This window comes from Saimiri boliviensis, chromosome 8 (genome assembly GCF_048565385.1).
Source record: "Saimiri boliviensis isolate mSaiBol1 chromosome 8, mSaiBol1.pri, whole genome shotgun sequence".
NCBI lineage: Eukaryota > Metazoa > Chordata > Mammalia > Primates > Cebidae > Saimiri > Saimiri boliviensis.
Window position 1 is genome coordinate 122897143 of NC_133456.1, and position 15927 is coordinate 122913069.

Here is a 15927-nt window from a genome sequence, read left to right on the forward strand (position 1 = left end):
GGCTTTCAGTGTACCTATCACCTGAACAGTGAACACTGCAGCCAGCAGGTCATTTTTCAGCCCTCACCCCTCCCACTCTCCCACCTTTTGGAGTCCCCAATTCTGTGTGTGCCTGTGTGGCCACAGTGAGCCTTGATTATATGTTATATAATATAGTCATATATAACAGTCAATTGTATGTATAACAATATATTATTTATATATGAATATATTAAATATTATAACATGTACATGATATATATGTACAGAATATATAATATATTACATAATTATATATAATATATAGATGCACAGATCATGAAATACTATTTGGCCATAAAAAAGAATAAAATTCTGTCTTTTGCAGCAACATGGATGGAACTAGAGGCCATTATCCTTCGTGAGATCACTCATAAACAGAAAGTCAAATAAGGGATGTTTTCACGTATAAGTGGGAGCTAAACAGTGGGCACACAGGGACACACAGAATTGGAGACTCCAAAAGGTGGGAGAGCGGGAGGCGTGAGGGCTGAAAAATGACCTGCTGGCTGCAGTGTTCACTGTTCGGGTGATAGGTACACTGAAAGCCAAGGCTTCATCACTATGCAATGTACACTTGTAAGAAACCTGTACTTGCAAGAATGAAAAATAATCTTAGGCTGAGCTGGGGTGGCCCACACCTGTAGACCCAGCATTATAGGAGGCCGAGATGGGTGGATTGCTTGAGCTCAGGAATTCAAGACCAGCCTGGGCAACATGACAAAACCCCGTCTCTACCAAAAATGTGAAAATTAGCCAGGTGTGGTGGCTCACGCCTGTGATCCCAGCTGCTCAGGAAGCTGAGGCAGGAGGATTGCTTGAACCTGGGGAGGTGGAGGTTGCAGTGAGCCTTGATCACACCACTGCACTCCAGCCTGGGTGACAGAGTGAGACTACATCTCAAAAAAAAAAAAATTAAAAATTAAATATATCAATTTTTAAAGTCTTCAAGCCGGGCACACTCCTGTAGTCCTAGCTACTTGGGAGGCTAAGACAGGAGGATCACTTGAGCTTAGCAGTTGGAGGCTGCAGTGAGCCAAGACCCTGTCTCTATTTAATTAAAAAAAAGTCTTCAGACATTACCAATTGCCCTCTGCCCATTGAGAATCACAGATCCGAAGCACTGGACCAGTTCTCGCTGTACTGCTGAGTGTGACATTCTGCCTGGGTCTTTCCTATGGCCAATTAAACACACTTGGTTCAGCCCCACCAGTGAGTCCTTCAGGCAAAACTCAAACCCCAGTACTCCAGCTGTTAAGACCAACACCCAGATGTGCCTGAGGAGATAAGGTCATCTCAGTAGAAGTCTTTGCACATAGCCCCCAAACGCTTATAAACTGTTAATGCCATCCACTCCCATCATTGGCCACAAAAGCAAGCGTGAATTACAGACTCCATTGGAAGCCTTCATCTCTGGCCTCCTCCGTGACTTCCATTGCCCAAGACCCTGGACACCTCACTCCAGGCCACAGCTGCCTGACTGCCGCTGTGCTTTTCATTTGGGTCACTCTCCAGATGGTCCTTCTGGCTTCTTGGACTGTAACATTCTCATGTCTAAGCCCCACTCTGGCTGCCGTGCCTCCTTTGACTCCAGGGAGAGACTCCACGCTCCTGTCCCAGCCAGCCACAGCTCCCCGAAAAGCAGGGGCCTGTGGGATTCACAGTTTCAGAAACCAGCAAGAGCGCACTGGTGCCCCAGCGGTTTCCATTTGACACCGGTGAGCAAATCCAGAGGCACCTTCGGAGCGTCCCACTGGGCTTCAGAAAGGCCACCAGGGCTGGGAACAGCTCCAAGAGGAAGAATGGAGGGGAAACGAGAAGAATGCTTGTATTGTTTGTGTTTTAAAAAGAACCCGTTAGGGTGAGCAGTAACCCATGCTAACAGGCCTTAGTCAAGCAAGCAGTAGCAGCCAACGGACAGTGAAACTGAAAGGGAAACTTGCAGAGCTTCCACGGAAAGTCCGCGGATGAGAACAGCCCACATGAATACGGTGTCGACTGTCTCCCAGGCCCTGTTTCATTTTTCCCTGGGTGTCAGTGGGAAGCCACACATTTGCAGAACCAATTATCTCTGTTCCCCAGAGCAAATAAGATTCGCGGCATATAAGAAATAAATAATTAAATAAACAAATAAGGAAAAACAATTCACAGGTTCCAAGGATTAGAAGGACAAGAAAGTAAGTAATGGCCGGGTGTGGTGGCTCGCACCTGTCATCCCAGCACTTTGGGAGGCTGAGGCGGGTGGGTCACCTGAGGCCAGGAGTTTGAGACCAGCCTGGTCAATATGGTAAAACCCCATCTCTACTAATAATACATAAAAGCTGAGCGTGGTGGTTTTCGTCTGTAATCTCAGCTACTCCAGAGGCTGGGACATGAGAATTGCTTGAACCCTGGAGGTGGAAGTTGCAGTGAGCCACGACTGCACCACTGCACTCCAGCCTGGGTGACAGAGTGAAACTGTGTCTCAGAAAAAGAAAAAAAGGAGAAAGACAAAAAGTAAATAAGAAAAATAAATAAAAATAATAATAAAAGAAAGAGATTAGCAGCGTGGCAGCAGATGCCACAGAGAGGAGGGGGCAGCGGCCCCCACATGGGTGTACGAGCAGTGCCAGGGTTGGAGTTGGCGGGAGAAAGGTGGAATCTCTGTAGCCTTATGGAGGTTGAAGATGCTTTTGCAAAGGTAGTGTAATTAATTAACTGTGGGAAACAAGGGGTCCTTTCTGATCTTTACAATTATGCTTGCATTGGGTAACCTGATCATTGAAAGAGATTTCAGCTAAGACAGAGGACGGAGTTCTGCTTCCTGTCCGACTCTGGCATCTTTGCTGAGGGTCACATTGAGCTGCAAGGTGCGTCGGGGGTGCCTTTAGGATTCAGCACCATGGAGGAAGACATCAAGACCAAAATCAAGAACTACAAGACAGCCCCTTTTGACAGCCCCTTCCCCAACCAGAAGCAGAGCAGGAACTGCTGGCAGAACTACCTGGACTTCCACCTCTGTAAGAAGGCAGTGACCACTAAAGAAGGCGACGTCTCTGTGTGCGAATGCTACTGGCGTGTGTGCAAGTCCCTCTGCCCCATGTCCTGGGTCACAGCCTGGGACCAGCGCCGGGCTGAAGGCATGTTTCCTGGGAAGGTCTGAACTGGCTGCACCACCCTCTCCTGCGTCGTCCGTCCTTCTACCAGGGTGGGAAAGGCAGACCTAGTACCCAGTGATCCCCACCCTGGGATCCTAAATCATGACTTAACTGCTAACAAAAACTCATTGGAAAAGTGGCAAAAAAAAAAAAAAAAAAAAAAAAACACAGATGATGAGGACCTTCCAAAAGTCAGTCACTCGCCAGATGTCCAAAGTGCCGGGTTGCCCAATAAGAATGCATGTTATTTTGCCCAAGTGGTACCAAATGCCATGAGGCCCTGGAACACGGGTTGCAATTATTTTCTTCTTTAAAAGATTTTTTATTTGTATAAATGGATGGGGTACAAGTGTAACTTATTACAGTGGTGAAGTCAGGGCTTTTAGTGTATCCATCGCTCGAATAATGTACACTGTATCTATTAAGTAATTTCTCATCACCTGCCTTCTTCTAAGTCTCCAGTCTCTATCATTTCACACTCTATGTCCACGTCTATACATTTTGGGTGTTTTTTTTTTTTTTTTTTTTTTTTTTTGAGACAGGGTCTTTCTCTGTTGCCCAGGCTGGAGCACAATTGTGCCATCACAGCTCATTGAAGCCTCAACCACCCAGGCTCAATTGTGGGAAGTAAAAGTTCCTCTTCAAAGTTTCCTTTCCTGTTAAAGAATAAATTATAAGTGTGCTAATAACCCTTTGTTAAGCCCTATCCTATGTAAGATGGGCCGGTGCAGCAGATGGTCCCTAAGCTCCCGCCGTTGTGCCCTGACTCTGAGATTGGCATCATCAGAGAACCCGTACAGCCTCATGCAGCCTTTCCTTTGGGATCACAAAGGTTGTGTATCTCCCCATTTCACTTTAAAATTAGCAGATCTTGGAGATCATCAGTATAAAAGTCATATTAGTGTTTTCCTAACCCTACATATAATTCTCCTTACTCAGGAGAAGTGCGGGCTGGGGAAGACTTGAGGACACCATTTGGTTCTGGGAATGAAGAGGGCATACAGCTCCCCAGCAACCAGCTCTCCAGGGCAGCTCTTGTCTCTTTAGCCAAAGTTGGAGGCAGGGACTGCTAGACCTCTTTCCCTGCTGGCCTCTCGCCTCTCAACTCCAGAGAGGCATGTGGAGTAGGGGTGCCAGAGAAAATACAGGATGCTGGTTAAATCTGAGTTTCAGATTGACAATTTTTTTTTCTATTAGATATCCGAAACATTACCTGGCTCAGTAGAAGCATGCCTCAAATATTGCAGATGTATTTGCTAACCCTGACAACCCTAGCTGGCAGGGGAATGGAAGAGACCAAATAAGGAAGTGGGATCCCAGCTGGGACTGCCCCGGAGCCCTGGACTTTGGCCTTGGATCTCCCAGAGAACTTCCCTTCTCAGTGACAGGCAGCGAGGAGGAAGAGAATTGGCTTCTCTTAGGGCCTGTGGCTGGAGGGAAAGTCAAGTTCAGATGGGTGGGGAACTCTAGGGGGTTTCCCTGAGGATCAGCAGGAAAGGCAGCCACATCCACGCTCACTGAGAGCCAACTGCTTCTATGCATCAAGGTCTGATGCCAATGGTGCATGAGAGGGGCCCCTAAAGGCAGTCCCTGCCCCCCTCTCCAGTGAAAGGCTGCTCCTGCAAATGAATGAATGGAGCAGGAGGCCATGGAGAACCTTCCAGAGCTGGTTGGCTGGGAAGCCTGAGCTTTTGCAACTGCCAGGGCCTCAACCCTGTCACACCCAGTGACCTCATTTGCTTATAAATATAGTATGTTTAAAACTCTTTTTACTATTTTGAAATGACAGCCCAAAATTTATTTTTAAATTTATGCAATGCAACAGCTATGACATAACGAATCGGTAGATTCCATTTCCCTCTGCGTGGAATCACCAGGAACTTGACCACTACAGTATGGATTGAGATAGATACGCTGTGCTCCTGACTTCCATACTTCCAGAGACAGTAACATTATTAATGTGACATTATGAAATTGTAAGCAATTCTTGGCCAAGTTACAAACAACACACAAAAAGTCTTCCCTTGACTGACAATCAAATGTCCGAGAAAGTTCCATGTACTTATAACCATGTTAATAGAAAGGCCTGATGACTGGGCACCATGGCTGAGACCTGTCATCCCAGCACTTTGGAAAGCTGAGGCAGAATTACTTGAGGCCAGGAGTTGAGACTAGCCTGGGCATCATAGCACACCTCCATCTCTACAAAAAAATAAAACAAAACAAAAAGGGCTACATTTGTCTGTAAAATTTGTGTTCAGGCTGAGGTCATTGCCCTTGGGTTTTTCACCTGTATGAATGTTCAAGCTGTGGCCAGATGTGGTGGCTCACGCCTGTAATCCCAGCACTTTGAAAGGCTAGCGTGGGAGGATCACGAGGTCAGAAGATGGAGACCATCCTGGCTAACACAGTGAAATCCCACCTTTACTAAAAAAAAAAAAAAAAAAAAAAAAAAAAAAAAATTAGCCATGCATGGTAGCACACGCCTGTAATCCCAGCTACTCAGGAGGCTGAGGCAGGAGAATCACTTGAACCCAGGAGGTGGAGGTTGCGGTGAGCTGAGATGGAGCCACTGCACTCCAGCCTGGGCGACAGAGCGAGACTCCATCTCAAAAAAAATAAAATAAATGAATGTTTAGCTGTATATTTGGAAATTGTCTAGAGCACAGGCTGATTTTTCACTTCGCATGGCTGACGTAAGCGAAGTGGAATGTCTGTGCATTAAACTTTAGTAGTGTCCCCCAATTATTATTATATTGGGGGAGTTATTTTGATAACCCAACCATTCCCCCACAGGGAGGAGGGAAGAAAGGGGGCCAAGTATGTATTGATTGGCTATTGATAGTGGCCAACCATCATGTATAGCTATTTACATATTTTTTATTCAAGCCTTGCAACACCTCTAATTAGTGCACATTCTGATCGTCATTTTACAATGGAGAAAGTGCGGCTCTGAGAGTTAGGTAGTGTTTACGTGTGCACAGCCTGTACATGGAGAAGCCTGAATTCGAATCCAGGTCTGTTTCAATCCACAGTCAGACATTAACAACAATGTACTAATGGCAAAGGGGAAAAAGCAGTGGTTCCTAGTCAAATCTCCTCTAGAAACTTGATGAAAAGGAGGGGGCAGGTGGTTTTGTTGGTTTTGGCTTGTTTTGCATGACATGGCATAAGAATTAGACATTAGACCAGGTGATTTCTTGGGGTCTATCCTAATCCAAAGAATTTATGTTTTTGTTAACCATGTTAACTTAAAAAGTAATTTTTAATAGTGGACACTTTGGACTGTCAATCACCCCCTTTTTTTTCTGAGCTGCATATTTCTGATGTTTTCAGTGTGCAAATTGCCAGCAGGAAATCCATCCCTCTGACCTGGAAGTCTGTCATTTGGGTATTGGCTTCTGCGTTTGTCAGATGCCCCTGGTGCCATCAGGTGCTAGGTTGTGTCAGTGGTGACTGATCTGAGATGTGAGGTCTGCCTTCTCTTTGTTTGGGTATCAGTCCCAAGAGCCATATGGCCTCAGCACTCTGCCACTAAGTTCTGCACTTGAGGTCTCTCTCTCTGGGGAAGTGGCCTTGGGTGGCCCAAGCTCTGTGTTAGTGGACTGCGGACCAGCACTCGGGAAGAAGGCCTCTGCAGCTCAGCATCGCAGGACGAATCTAGCAGATCTGCTGCCTCATTTAAGGACCCAGGACACACAGGCCCCTCCGCTACAGTCAGCACAGCTCAGCTGCACCTGCTGCACGCCCGTCACTCCTGCGGCACCAACACCACCCAGAGGCGTCACCCAGGGAGAAGACAGAACCACCAACAGGTTCTCCTGTGAAAGCACAGATCCAGAGAATGTCCCTGATCTTATTTCAAATATTAGTTCCAAAGGGCTAGAACTGCGGGACAGAGGACACTCAAAATAAAGATTGTGTTAAAATCTACCAGAAAGTATGATTCAAATTGCAAAAGCTGAATTTTTATATTCTGCTATCAAGAGTGTATTCAGGGAATCATGGGAGAAAACTTTTGCAATCTATTCATCTAACAAAGATCTAATATCCAGAATCTACAAGGGACTTAAACAAAGTTAACAGAAAAAAAAAAAACCAACGAAAAGTGGATAAAAGACATGAACAGACACTGCTCAAAAGAAGACATACAGGAGGCCAACAAACATGAAAAAAAGCTCAACATCACTGATCGTTAGAGAAATGCAAATCAAAACCACAATGAGATACCATCTCACACCAGTCAGAATGGCCGTTATTAAAATGCCTAGAACCAACAGACGCTGGCAAGGTTGTGGAGAGAAAGGAACACTTTTACATTGTTGGTGGGAATGTAAATTAGTTCAACTATTGTGACAGCCTGGTGATTCCTCAGAGAACTGGAGGCAGAAATACCATTTGATTCAGCAATCCCACTACTGGGTATATACCTAAAGGAATATAAATCATTCTATTGTAAAGATACATGCACACATATGTTCATTGCAGCACTATTCACAATAGTAAAGACATGGGATCAACCTGAATGCTCATCAATAATAGACTGGATAAAGAAAATGTGGTATATACCATGGAATGCTATGCAGCCATAAAAAGGAGTAAGATCATGTCCTTTAGGGACATGGGTGAAGTTGGAAGCCATTATTCTCAGCAAACTAACACAGGAACAGAAAACAAATACTGCATGTTCTCACTTATAAGTGGGAGCTGAATGATGAGGACACATGGACACAGGGAGGGGGAACATCACACACTGGGGCCTGTGGCGGGGGTGGGGGTGTGAGTGGGGGAGGGAGAGCATCAGGAAGAACAGCTAATGGCTGCTGGAGTTAATACCTAGGTGATAGGCTGATCTGTGCAGCACACCACCATGGCACACATTTACCTATGGAACGAATGTGCACATTCTGCACATGTACCCCAAACTTAAAAGTTGAAAAAAAAAATCAAGGTATAGTTCACCCCTTCCCTTCCCGCACTGCAAAAATGAGTATATTCAGGGAATCTTTAGAACTTAGAGGGGCTTTCAAAAACTGCCGAGTACAATAACGTTTATTGCATAAGGTGAATCTTAAATATTGGCATAGTGACTGGACTAGCAAAAATGTACCCAAGTAAGCTGTAAATGCGGTTTTAGAATTCTGAATTAAGTAGCTTTGAATGGTATTTCTACTAAAGCATTGGTTGCGTATTATACACAGGAAGCCATTGGTTATTTTCTTCACATTTTATCCATTTACCCTTATTACGCTGTGTTTTTAGAAAATCATGTTTGCCTTGCAGCTTTATTCCAACTTCTATGAATTTCTGCAGGGCTGCCCCATTAAATGAGTTTTGTTTGCCCTTACTACCATCTAGAGGCTGACAGGCATAGTTACAGACACTAGGCTTCCCAGGCGGGGAGGTAGGCAAGGCTGGTGGAGACCCAGAACCTTCAATTCATCTTTCCAGCTCTGCTGCCTAAAGGGTGGTTTTCAGGCCCACGCGGTGGCTCACGCCTATAATCCCAGCATGCTGGGAGACCGAGGCGGGCGGATCACGAGATCAAGAGATCGAGACCATCCTAGCCAACATGGTGAAACTAAAAATACAAAAATATAGTCTCTACTAAAAAAAAAACAAAAATTAGCTGGGCGTAGTGGTGGGCTCCTGTAATCCCAGCTACTTGGGAGGCTGAGGCAGGAGAATCGCTTCAACCAGGGAGGTGGAAGTTGCAGTGAGTGGAGATGGAGCCACTGCTTTCCAGCCTGGCACCAGAGTGAGACTTCGTCTCAACAACAAAAAAATGCTTTGCCTGCCTGACTCTTCATAAATACTTTCATTCTGAGGTTGCAAGGTCTAACTGGCCCTTCCACACTCTCCTTTGGCTTCTTTAGAAGATCCTAGCTTACTGCTTTAGGTAACCCATCTGTCTGAAGCCTCTACCCAAAGACCTTATTTAATTCATAAAATAAAATAAAGCCATTCTTTTCATTTTGTGCATTTAGGGAAGCTGCCTCACGTTGGGAGCCCACAGTTTAGTATTTCAGGTGGCTTTAGCCCTCCAAGGAGGTGGGTGTCACTCTGTGGAATCGTAGACACTTAACAGGTGGAAGGAGCTTTGCAGACTGTCTAGCAAGTGATGCTCAGCGTAGAAAACTGGGTTCTCTGGCTCCAGAATCGCAATTAGCAGCTGATCTTTCCCTCAAGTCTCAGGAAAAAAGTTAATGAAAAGGAGTGTCTCAGTTCTGAGTTTTCTCCCATGTACTTTTTTTCTTTTTCTTTTAGTATTATTTTATGGCGACAAGGTCTCGCTCTGTCGCCCAGGCTGGAGTGCAGTGGCGCCGTCATGGCTCACTGCAGCCTCGACCTCCCAGGCTCAGGCAATCCTCCCACATCAGCCTCCTGAGTAGCTGGGACTGCAGACACATTCCACCATGTCTGGTTAATTTTGTTTTTATTTATTTATTTATTTATTTATTTATTTATTTATTTATTTTTGCAGAAAGGAGGTCTCACTATGTTATCCAGGCTGGCCTTGAGCTCCCGGGCTCAAGTGATCCTCCTGCCTCTGCCTCTTCAAGTGCTGGGATTATAGGTGTGGCCCTCTGTGCCTGGCCCTCCCGTATATTTTTCTTAAATCATTATACCTATTATACCTCCCTAACTGAATAGGCAATGAAGACTCTTAGGTGAGACCCTGGGGACAGACGAGCTGTGATCAGCAGCTGCCCCTCTTTCCCTGAATGGCTCAGATCCGTTGTTTAGTATTTCACTATAAGGTAAGGCCTATATTCTGCCCCAACCCCCGCCCCGCCAACCTTTTCTTTTTGTTAGAACAATCCTTTGTATTTCTTATTGTAAAATTAAATTTACTTAGAAATCATCGTATATTTATTTAGAAATCCACAGTGTGCTAAGTAGGCCACACTGCTGGGCATAGAGTGACATGTGGGGGTTGTGTCATCCAGACAGCATGAGAATCTGGTGGCAGATCCCCTTATTCCACAGAGGAAGTGGACAAGGCTGACAAGGGTGGGGTGAGTACAGGGACAGAGCTGCGTCTGGACTCCTACTTAGGGAAAAGGAGTCAGGCTGCTGGGAGGAGGGGAGAGCAGAAAGAGGAGGCAGGTCAGCTGTAAGTCTGCCTTTCTTCATGACCCAGGTCACCAGCTCTCCTGTACAAACAACTCACAATCTTCCTGTGCCAAGTATCGCCAGACACCTGCAAGGTAACTCACTGCAGCCTGGGCGTCATCAGTACCGCACACAGCCCTCTCCAGCACACGGCACAGGCACTGTCCTATAAAATCCCCAGCAGCCTGTCACCTGGCTGGCAGCTGCTCTTCGGCTAGCTGCTCATTGCCTTCTTGCAATATATTTTCATACATTAAAAAAAAAATAAATCCGCCTTTCTTTATCTACAACTGTCTCGGCAAATTCTTTTACCCCCATGCCACCGGCCCAGATAGCTGTGGCTCACCCATTGGTCACTAGAAGAGCTGAGACCAGGGCCGTGTTCCCATCACAGCCCAGTGAGTCTCCTTCCCAGACTCAAGACCTACTCTTCGAGGTGCAACTCCAGTCACCAGAGCACTTTCCTTTGGTTGAGGAACATGGTCTCTGGAAACCACCTGGTAAAACGAGCAAGCGCAGCACTTTGCTGCCACGCTCAGGTCAGTGGGGAGTGGCTCAGCACACGAGCAATCTGTCCCCTCCCTCAAGGAGCAGAAATAGGCTCAAAGGAGAAAGTGAAGCAGGCAGAGCTGCTTCAGCAGTTGCGGTCATCAGGGATCAGGGCGGTCCAGAGCCTATGTCCCTGGAGATGAGTGTGGGGGACCCACACGTGGAAGCTGTGGCCTCTGAAAGGAAAAGCGATATCCAGGATTTTCCTTAACGGTCACTAATGGCCTCTGCACTGCCAGATCCAATGGCCACTCCTCCATCCTCACTGGGTCGGACCTCGGCCGCTGGGGCGTTGTTGATGGCCCTGCTCTTTCATGCTTTCTCCCTTCGGCTCTGGACGCCACTGTCTCTCGGTTTTTCTCCTACTCCCTGGTCACCCTGCCTTCTCTGCTGGGTCATCCGCTGCACCTTAATCTTGTAATGTCACAGTATCTTTGGCATTGCAAAAGGAAAATAAAATCCGGGGACCCCAAACTCACTATGCCAAAGGGAAACATAAAGCTTGGAAGCCGAGTTACGCTAAAACACAAACAGCGAACCAAACACTGTCTTGCTTTCGTTCCCAGAGAGCTGTAATTTCACATGCGCGCTTTATCTCATGTAGAATGTAGATGTGTGTGACTGACCCACCCTTTTCACATGTGAAATGTGGATTCAGTGTGTGCTAATCAAAGTCTCCTCCTTAGCAACACGTCCTTTTTTCTTCTTTCCTCCTTCCCTCCTGCCCATTCTTTCCCTTTTAAACACAGAAGTCCTCAAAATTCTCTTTGGAAAAAGCACGGGCTGCAGATCCTCATGTATTTCGCGCTCGTGCACGCGCGCGTGTGTGTGTGCGCGCGCGTGTGTGTGTGTGTGCGTGTGTGTTTATTTTTTTCCTGGGCGCATCCTCGACCTTGGCAAAATAAAACTCTACATCAGTGGAGGTTGCTGCCGTTGCTTTCTGGTTTCCAGCCTCATCACTTCGTCATCTTCCCACCGAGGCCCCATCCTGTCCCCCGACTTTAAACATACGTTTATCTACACATAATAACCCCTCCATGTCTATCGCTAGCCCTGAACTTTCTCCCAAACTGCACACGTTTGTCCACGTCCCTACTTGAGATGGTGGCTTGGATGTCTAGGAGACGTCACACCGACATGTCCAAATTTCCCCCAGATCTGCTCCGCTCACAGTTTCCCCCATTCCAGGCGTTGGTGACTCCTGGTCTAGTTTCTTAGGCTGAACATCCTTGGCTCCTCTTTTTCTCACAATACAGAAATCCTGTTGGCTCTGTCTTTAAAATACGCCCAGAGCCAGACCACTTCTCACCACATTCCTGCTGCCCCGGTCACAGTGGTGTCATCATTTCCTGGCTGTGGCAGAACCTAGAACACTCCACCTGGTCCCCTGCTGTGACTCCTGCCTCTCCCGAGGGTTCTCTTCAGAGCTGCATCAGGACAGTCCTTTCAGAGCCGCTCCCACTGCGCTCCTTCCCTGCTCTGAGCCCTGCGGTGCCGCGCCTTTCCTTCAGTGCAGAAACCGGCATGCTTCCCTGGTGTGCCAACCTGGTCCCCTGAGATACAGATGCCTGGGAAGATTCAATGAGCAAGGCTCTTCCAAGAGGATCTGCCCATGGGAATACATCAGGAAGGAGGGGAGGAGGCTGAGAGAGGCATCGCTTTGGGATGCAGGTCAGATGCCCAGTGCAGGAGAGAGAGGGAGAGTCAGGTGGGATGGTCCCAGGCCGCAGTGAAGCCTCAGGACGGGATCTCTGCAGAGCAGTCTGTGTCTCCGAGGAAGGGGCCTGCCTCATGGCCCCTTGGCGCTCTGCCAAACTGTTCCCAAAAGATTCATGCTAGCACCACATTGAATATTTGAATCTGCCCCTCCTGCCCCTGCATTCTTAATGCCCCTTGACTGGCTCTTCCTTTCTTCTTATTCTAGCACATCCGCCTTCTAATGTGCTATACAACCTACTCATTTATTATGCCTGTTTTAATTGTCTGTCTTACCTCTGGTGCATTAGCTGCATAAAGGCAGGGATCTTGATTTTGTTTATTAATATAGCCCAAGTAACCAGAACGGTGCCTGGAGCATGGTAAGCACTCTATGAGGAAGTATTTGTTGGGTGAATGAATGCTGTTCTCATTCAGCTCTTCTGTATGTTACCTGGCAGTTCTTTCTCAGCCTCACATTTCGAACTGGGACACTTTGTACTGATGGGATAAATAATGATAACTTTGGTTTATTTTCTTGAGCCTCTACCGGGAATCATTTGCTTACTTCACATGGACACACACTCATCTCCCTAACACCCTTCAAGGGAGATGGTCGGCAGCATTGCGTGGGCCTCTCCCACAGTCCCCAGGTTTGGTCTGTGTGGCTGTGAGAACACAGACGTGAGGGTTTGTCACCACCCAGGCTATGCTACAAAAGCTACTGTGGCTTCACCCCTCGCTCTCTCTGGGATCGCTCACTCTGGGGGAAGGAAGCCAGTTTTCACACCATGAGGACATTCGAGTGAGCTGTGGAGAGGCCCGGGAGGTGAGGATCGAGGGCTCCCCGTCTGCAGTCCCATTAATACACTGTCGTGTAAGCAGGTCCCCGGCTCCAGTGACTCCTTCAAATGACTCCGGACTCAGCCTGCCCCTTGACCGCTGCCTCCTGGGGGTCCTGAGCTGGAGCAAAGCTGCTCCCGGGTTCCTGCCCTGCAGAGACTGTGTGAGGGTGCACGTGTTTGTTGTTTTAAAGGGCTAAGTTTTGGGTCATTTGCTAGGCAGCCATAGAAACAAATACAGTAGGTATTATTATTATTACTATTCATTTAACTTTAGAAATAACAAATCAGAAGTTCACAGAAACTAACCTGCCTGAGGTGACGCAAGTAAGAGGAGGCGGGGCCGGGTGTGGCACCTCAGAGGGGCCGGAGAGCGCTGGGCCCCCCAAAGCCACTGGAAGTTGAAAAGCAATTCCACATTCCACGTGTGCCCGTGGTGACAGGCCATGGAGAGGAGGAAAAGCTTATGTCTGTTAATTTAATCAGGAAGATGAGGCTTATTTGCAGAGAGCAGAGGCTGGGTCATTAGGTAACAGGACCCTCCAGCGTGGTTTAAAAACCAAACCACGCACTTGGTTTAATCTGAATCCCTATCCTTGGGTTTGGAATGCTCAGCTATCCATCTCTTTAAAACGACATTAGGCAAAAAGAATTCAAAAGCTGCCCACCCCAATAAGCCCATACCTCTACCACTTGTAATAAAGCCAATCTTACCTTTATTCCAACTTGGACAGAATGTGGATGGAGGTTTGGGGCTGTGTTTGCTTGCAGTAACCAAGGATTTAAAATCTGAGTGATGCAATCTTTCCTGCTGCACCTCTCATTTCTAAATATGCCTGCATATGGCAAAGCAATTAAGTCGTTTTGTTTCAGCTTCTGATTTTACTCTCCTGACCCCAACATTTTGGCAGCGTTTATTCAATGGAGTTAAAAAGAAACCTCACCTGAATCACCTTTTAAATAAAGGAGTCGCTAACTTTGTGGTGCTTTATCTGCGCAGCGCGAGTGAAGGTAACGTTTAGCAGCGGGAGCTGGAGCTCCCTTCCCCTCCCTCCTCCCAGGAGTCTGGGCTCGCAGCTGGAGGCCACTGTGCCCTGGCAACTTCCATTTCAATGACATTCTTTCTAATAAATGGCTGCCCGAGGGTTTATGGGGTGTTTCTGGCCCCAGCTCAGCGTAACTAGCAGGGGCTGGGGGCGGAGCGATTTCCTGTCCCCTCACCCAGGGGTTTCTGCTTCACCGTGAAAGATCACAGGAGTATTTGATGTTGGTTCTTGGAACAGAAATCGGTTAATTAAAATCAGTAAGTGTTTGAACAAATCGAATGCAGCCGCCCTTTGTTGGCAGAGCACGGGCCCAGAAACGCAGGCAGAAGGCAGCCCCCAGACAGCACGGAAGCAGGAAGCCCCCCTCTTCTCAGCCAGTCGCCCAGTTCATCAGTAATGAGGGGCAAGGGGAACCGAAGAGACAGAAACACAGCAACAACCCACCTGTCCTTCCAGCCAAACCTCCCGACCCTGCGGGCGGCACACCTCCCAGCCGGAAGGGCTCACGCGGAGCCCACGTGACTGGTTTGATTTTTGCTCATTCTCTTTCTGCACCAAAAGGTAGAGAGAGGTTGAGAGAGGGGGAGAGAACAGAAAAGAGAGCAGGGGTCTGAGTAATCTTTACAGTAGGTAATTATCAATACGCATGAAGAAACTCGATCATTGTCCCAAGAATGAAGGTGTTAATGACGTCTGAGTTGGAGGAACGGGGTCACCAGGTTTTGTCTTTTTGGAGCCTCTTCTTTTGGAGGTCTGGCCTCCCTCATGGACTGACCTCTGTGTGCTGCAAAGCCCAGGATGGGCCTGGAGGAACCGGCGGGGCTACTTGTTAGATCGCAGGAGGGAAATGAAGTTTGCTCTCTGTCTCTGTCACTCAATCCAAAGACGTTTATTAAGTGCCGCTGGGACTTTAGCCATTCTTTAGATGCAGAGCAATCAAGACATCTTTGCATCAAGGAAATGAATGAGTTCATGTCCTTTGCAGGGACATGGATGAAGCTGGAAACCATCATCCTCAGCAAGCTAACAAAGGAACAGAAAACCAAACACCACATGTTCTCACTCCTAAGTGGGAGTTGAACAATGAGAACACATGGACACCAGGAGCCGAACATCACACACTGGGGCCCATTTAGGGGCAGAGGAAGGGAAGGGAGAGCATTAGGGCAAATGCATTAGGACCTGATGCATGTGGGACTTTAAAACAATTTTTTCACTATAGAGACAGGGTCTTGCTATGTTGCCCAGGTTTGTCGTGAACTCCTAGACTCAAGCAATCCTCCCACCTTGGCCTCCCAAATTGTTGGGATTAAAAGCTTGAGCCACTGTGCCTCGCTGGGAGTCTTTTTTTTTTTTTTTTTTTTCCTAGAAACAAAGGGAATTTTTTTTTTTTTTTTTTTTTTTTTTTTTGAGTTGGAGTCTTGCTCTGGCACCAGGCTGGGAGAGCAGTGGCACGATCTCGGCTCGCTGCAACCTCTGTCTCCCAGATTCAAGCGATTCCCCTACCTCAGCCTTCTAAGTAGC

General features: G+C 47.3%; 1 protein-coding gene across 1 annotated transcript; it reads left to right on the forward strand.

Moving 5' to 3' along the window:
* The first annotated feature begins 2828 nt into the window (after positions 1-2828).
* LOC101046056 (cytochrome c oxidase subunit 6B1-like) lies at positions 2829-3160 on the forward strand. The gene has a single exon (XM_003938387.3). The coding sequence runs from the start codon at positions 2900-2902 to the stop codon at positions 3158-3160; it is 261 nt and encodes an 86-aa protein (XP_003938436.1). The 5' UTR covers positions 2829-2899.
* Positions 3161-15927: the final 12767 nt, after the last annotated feature.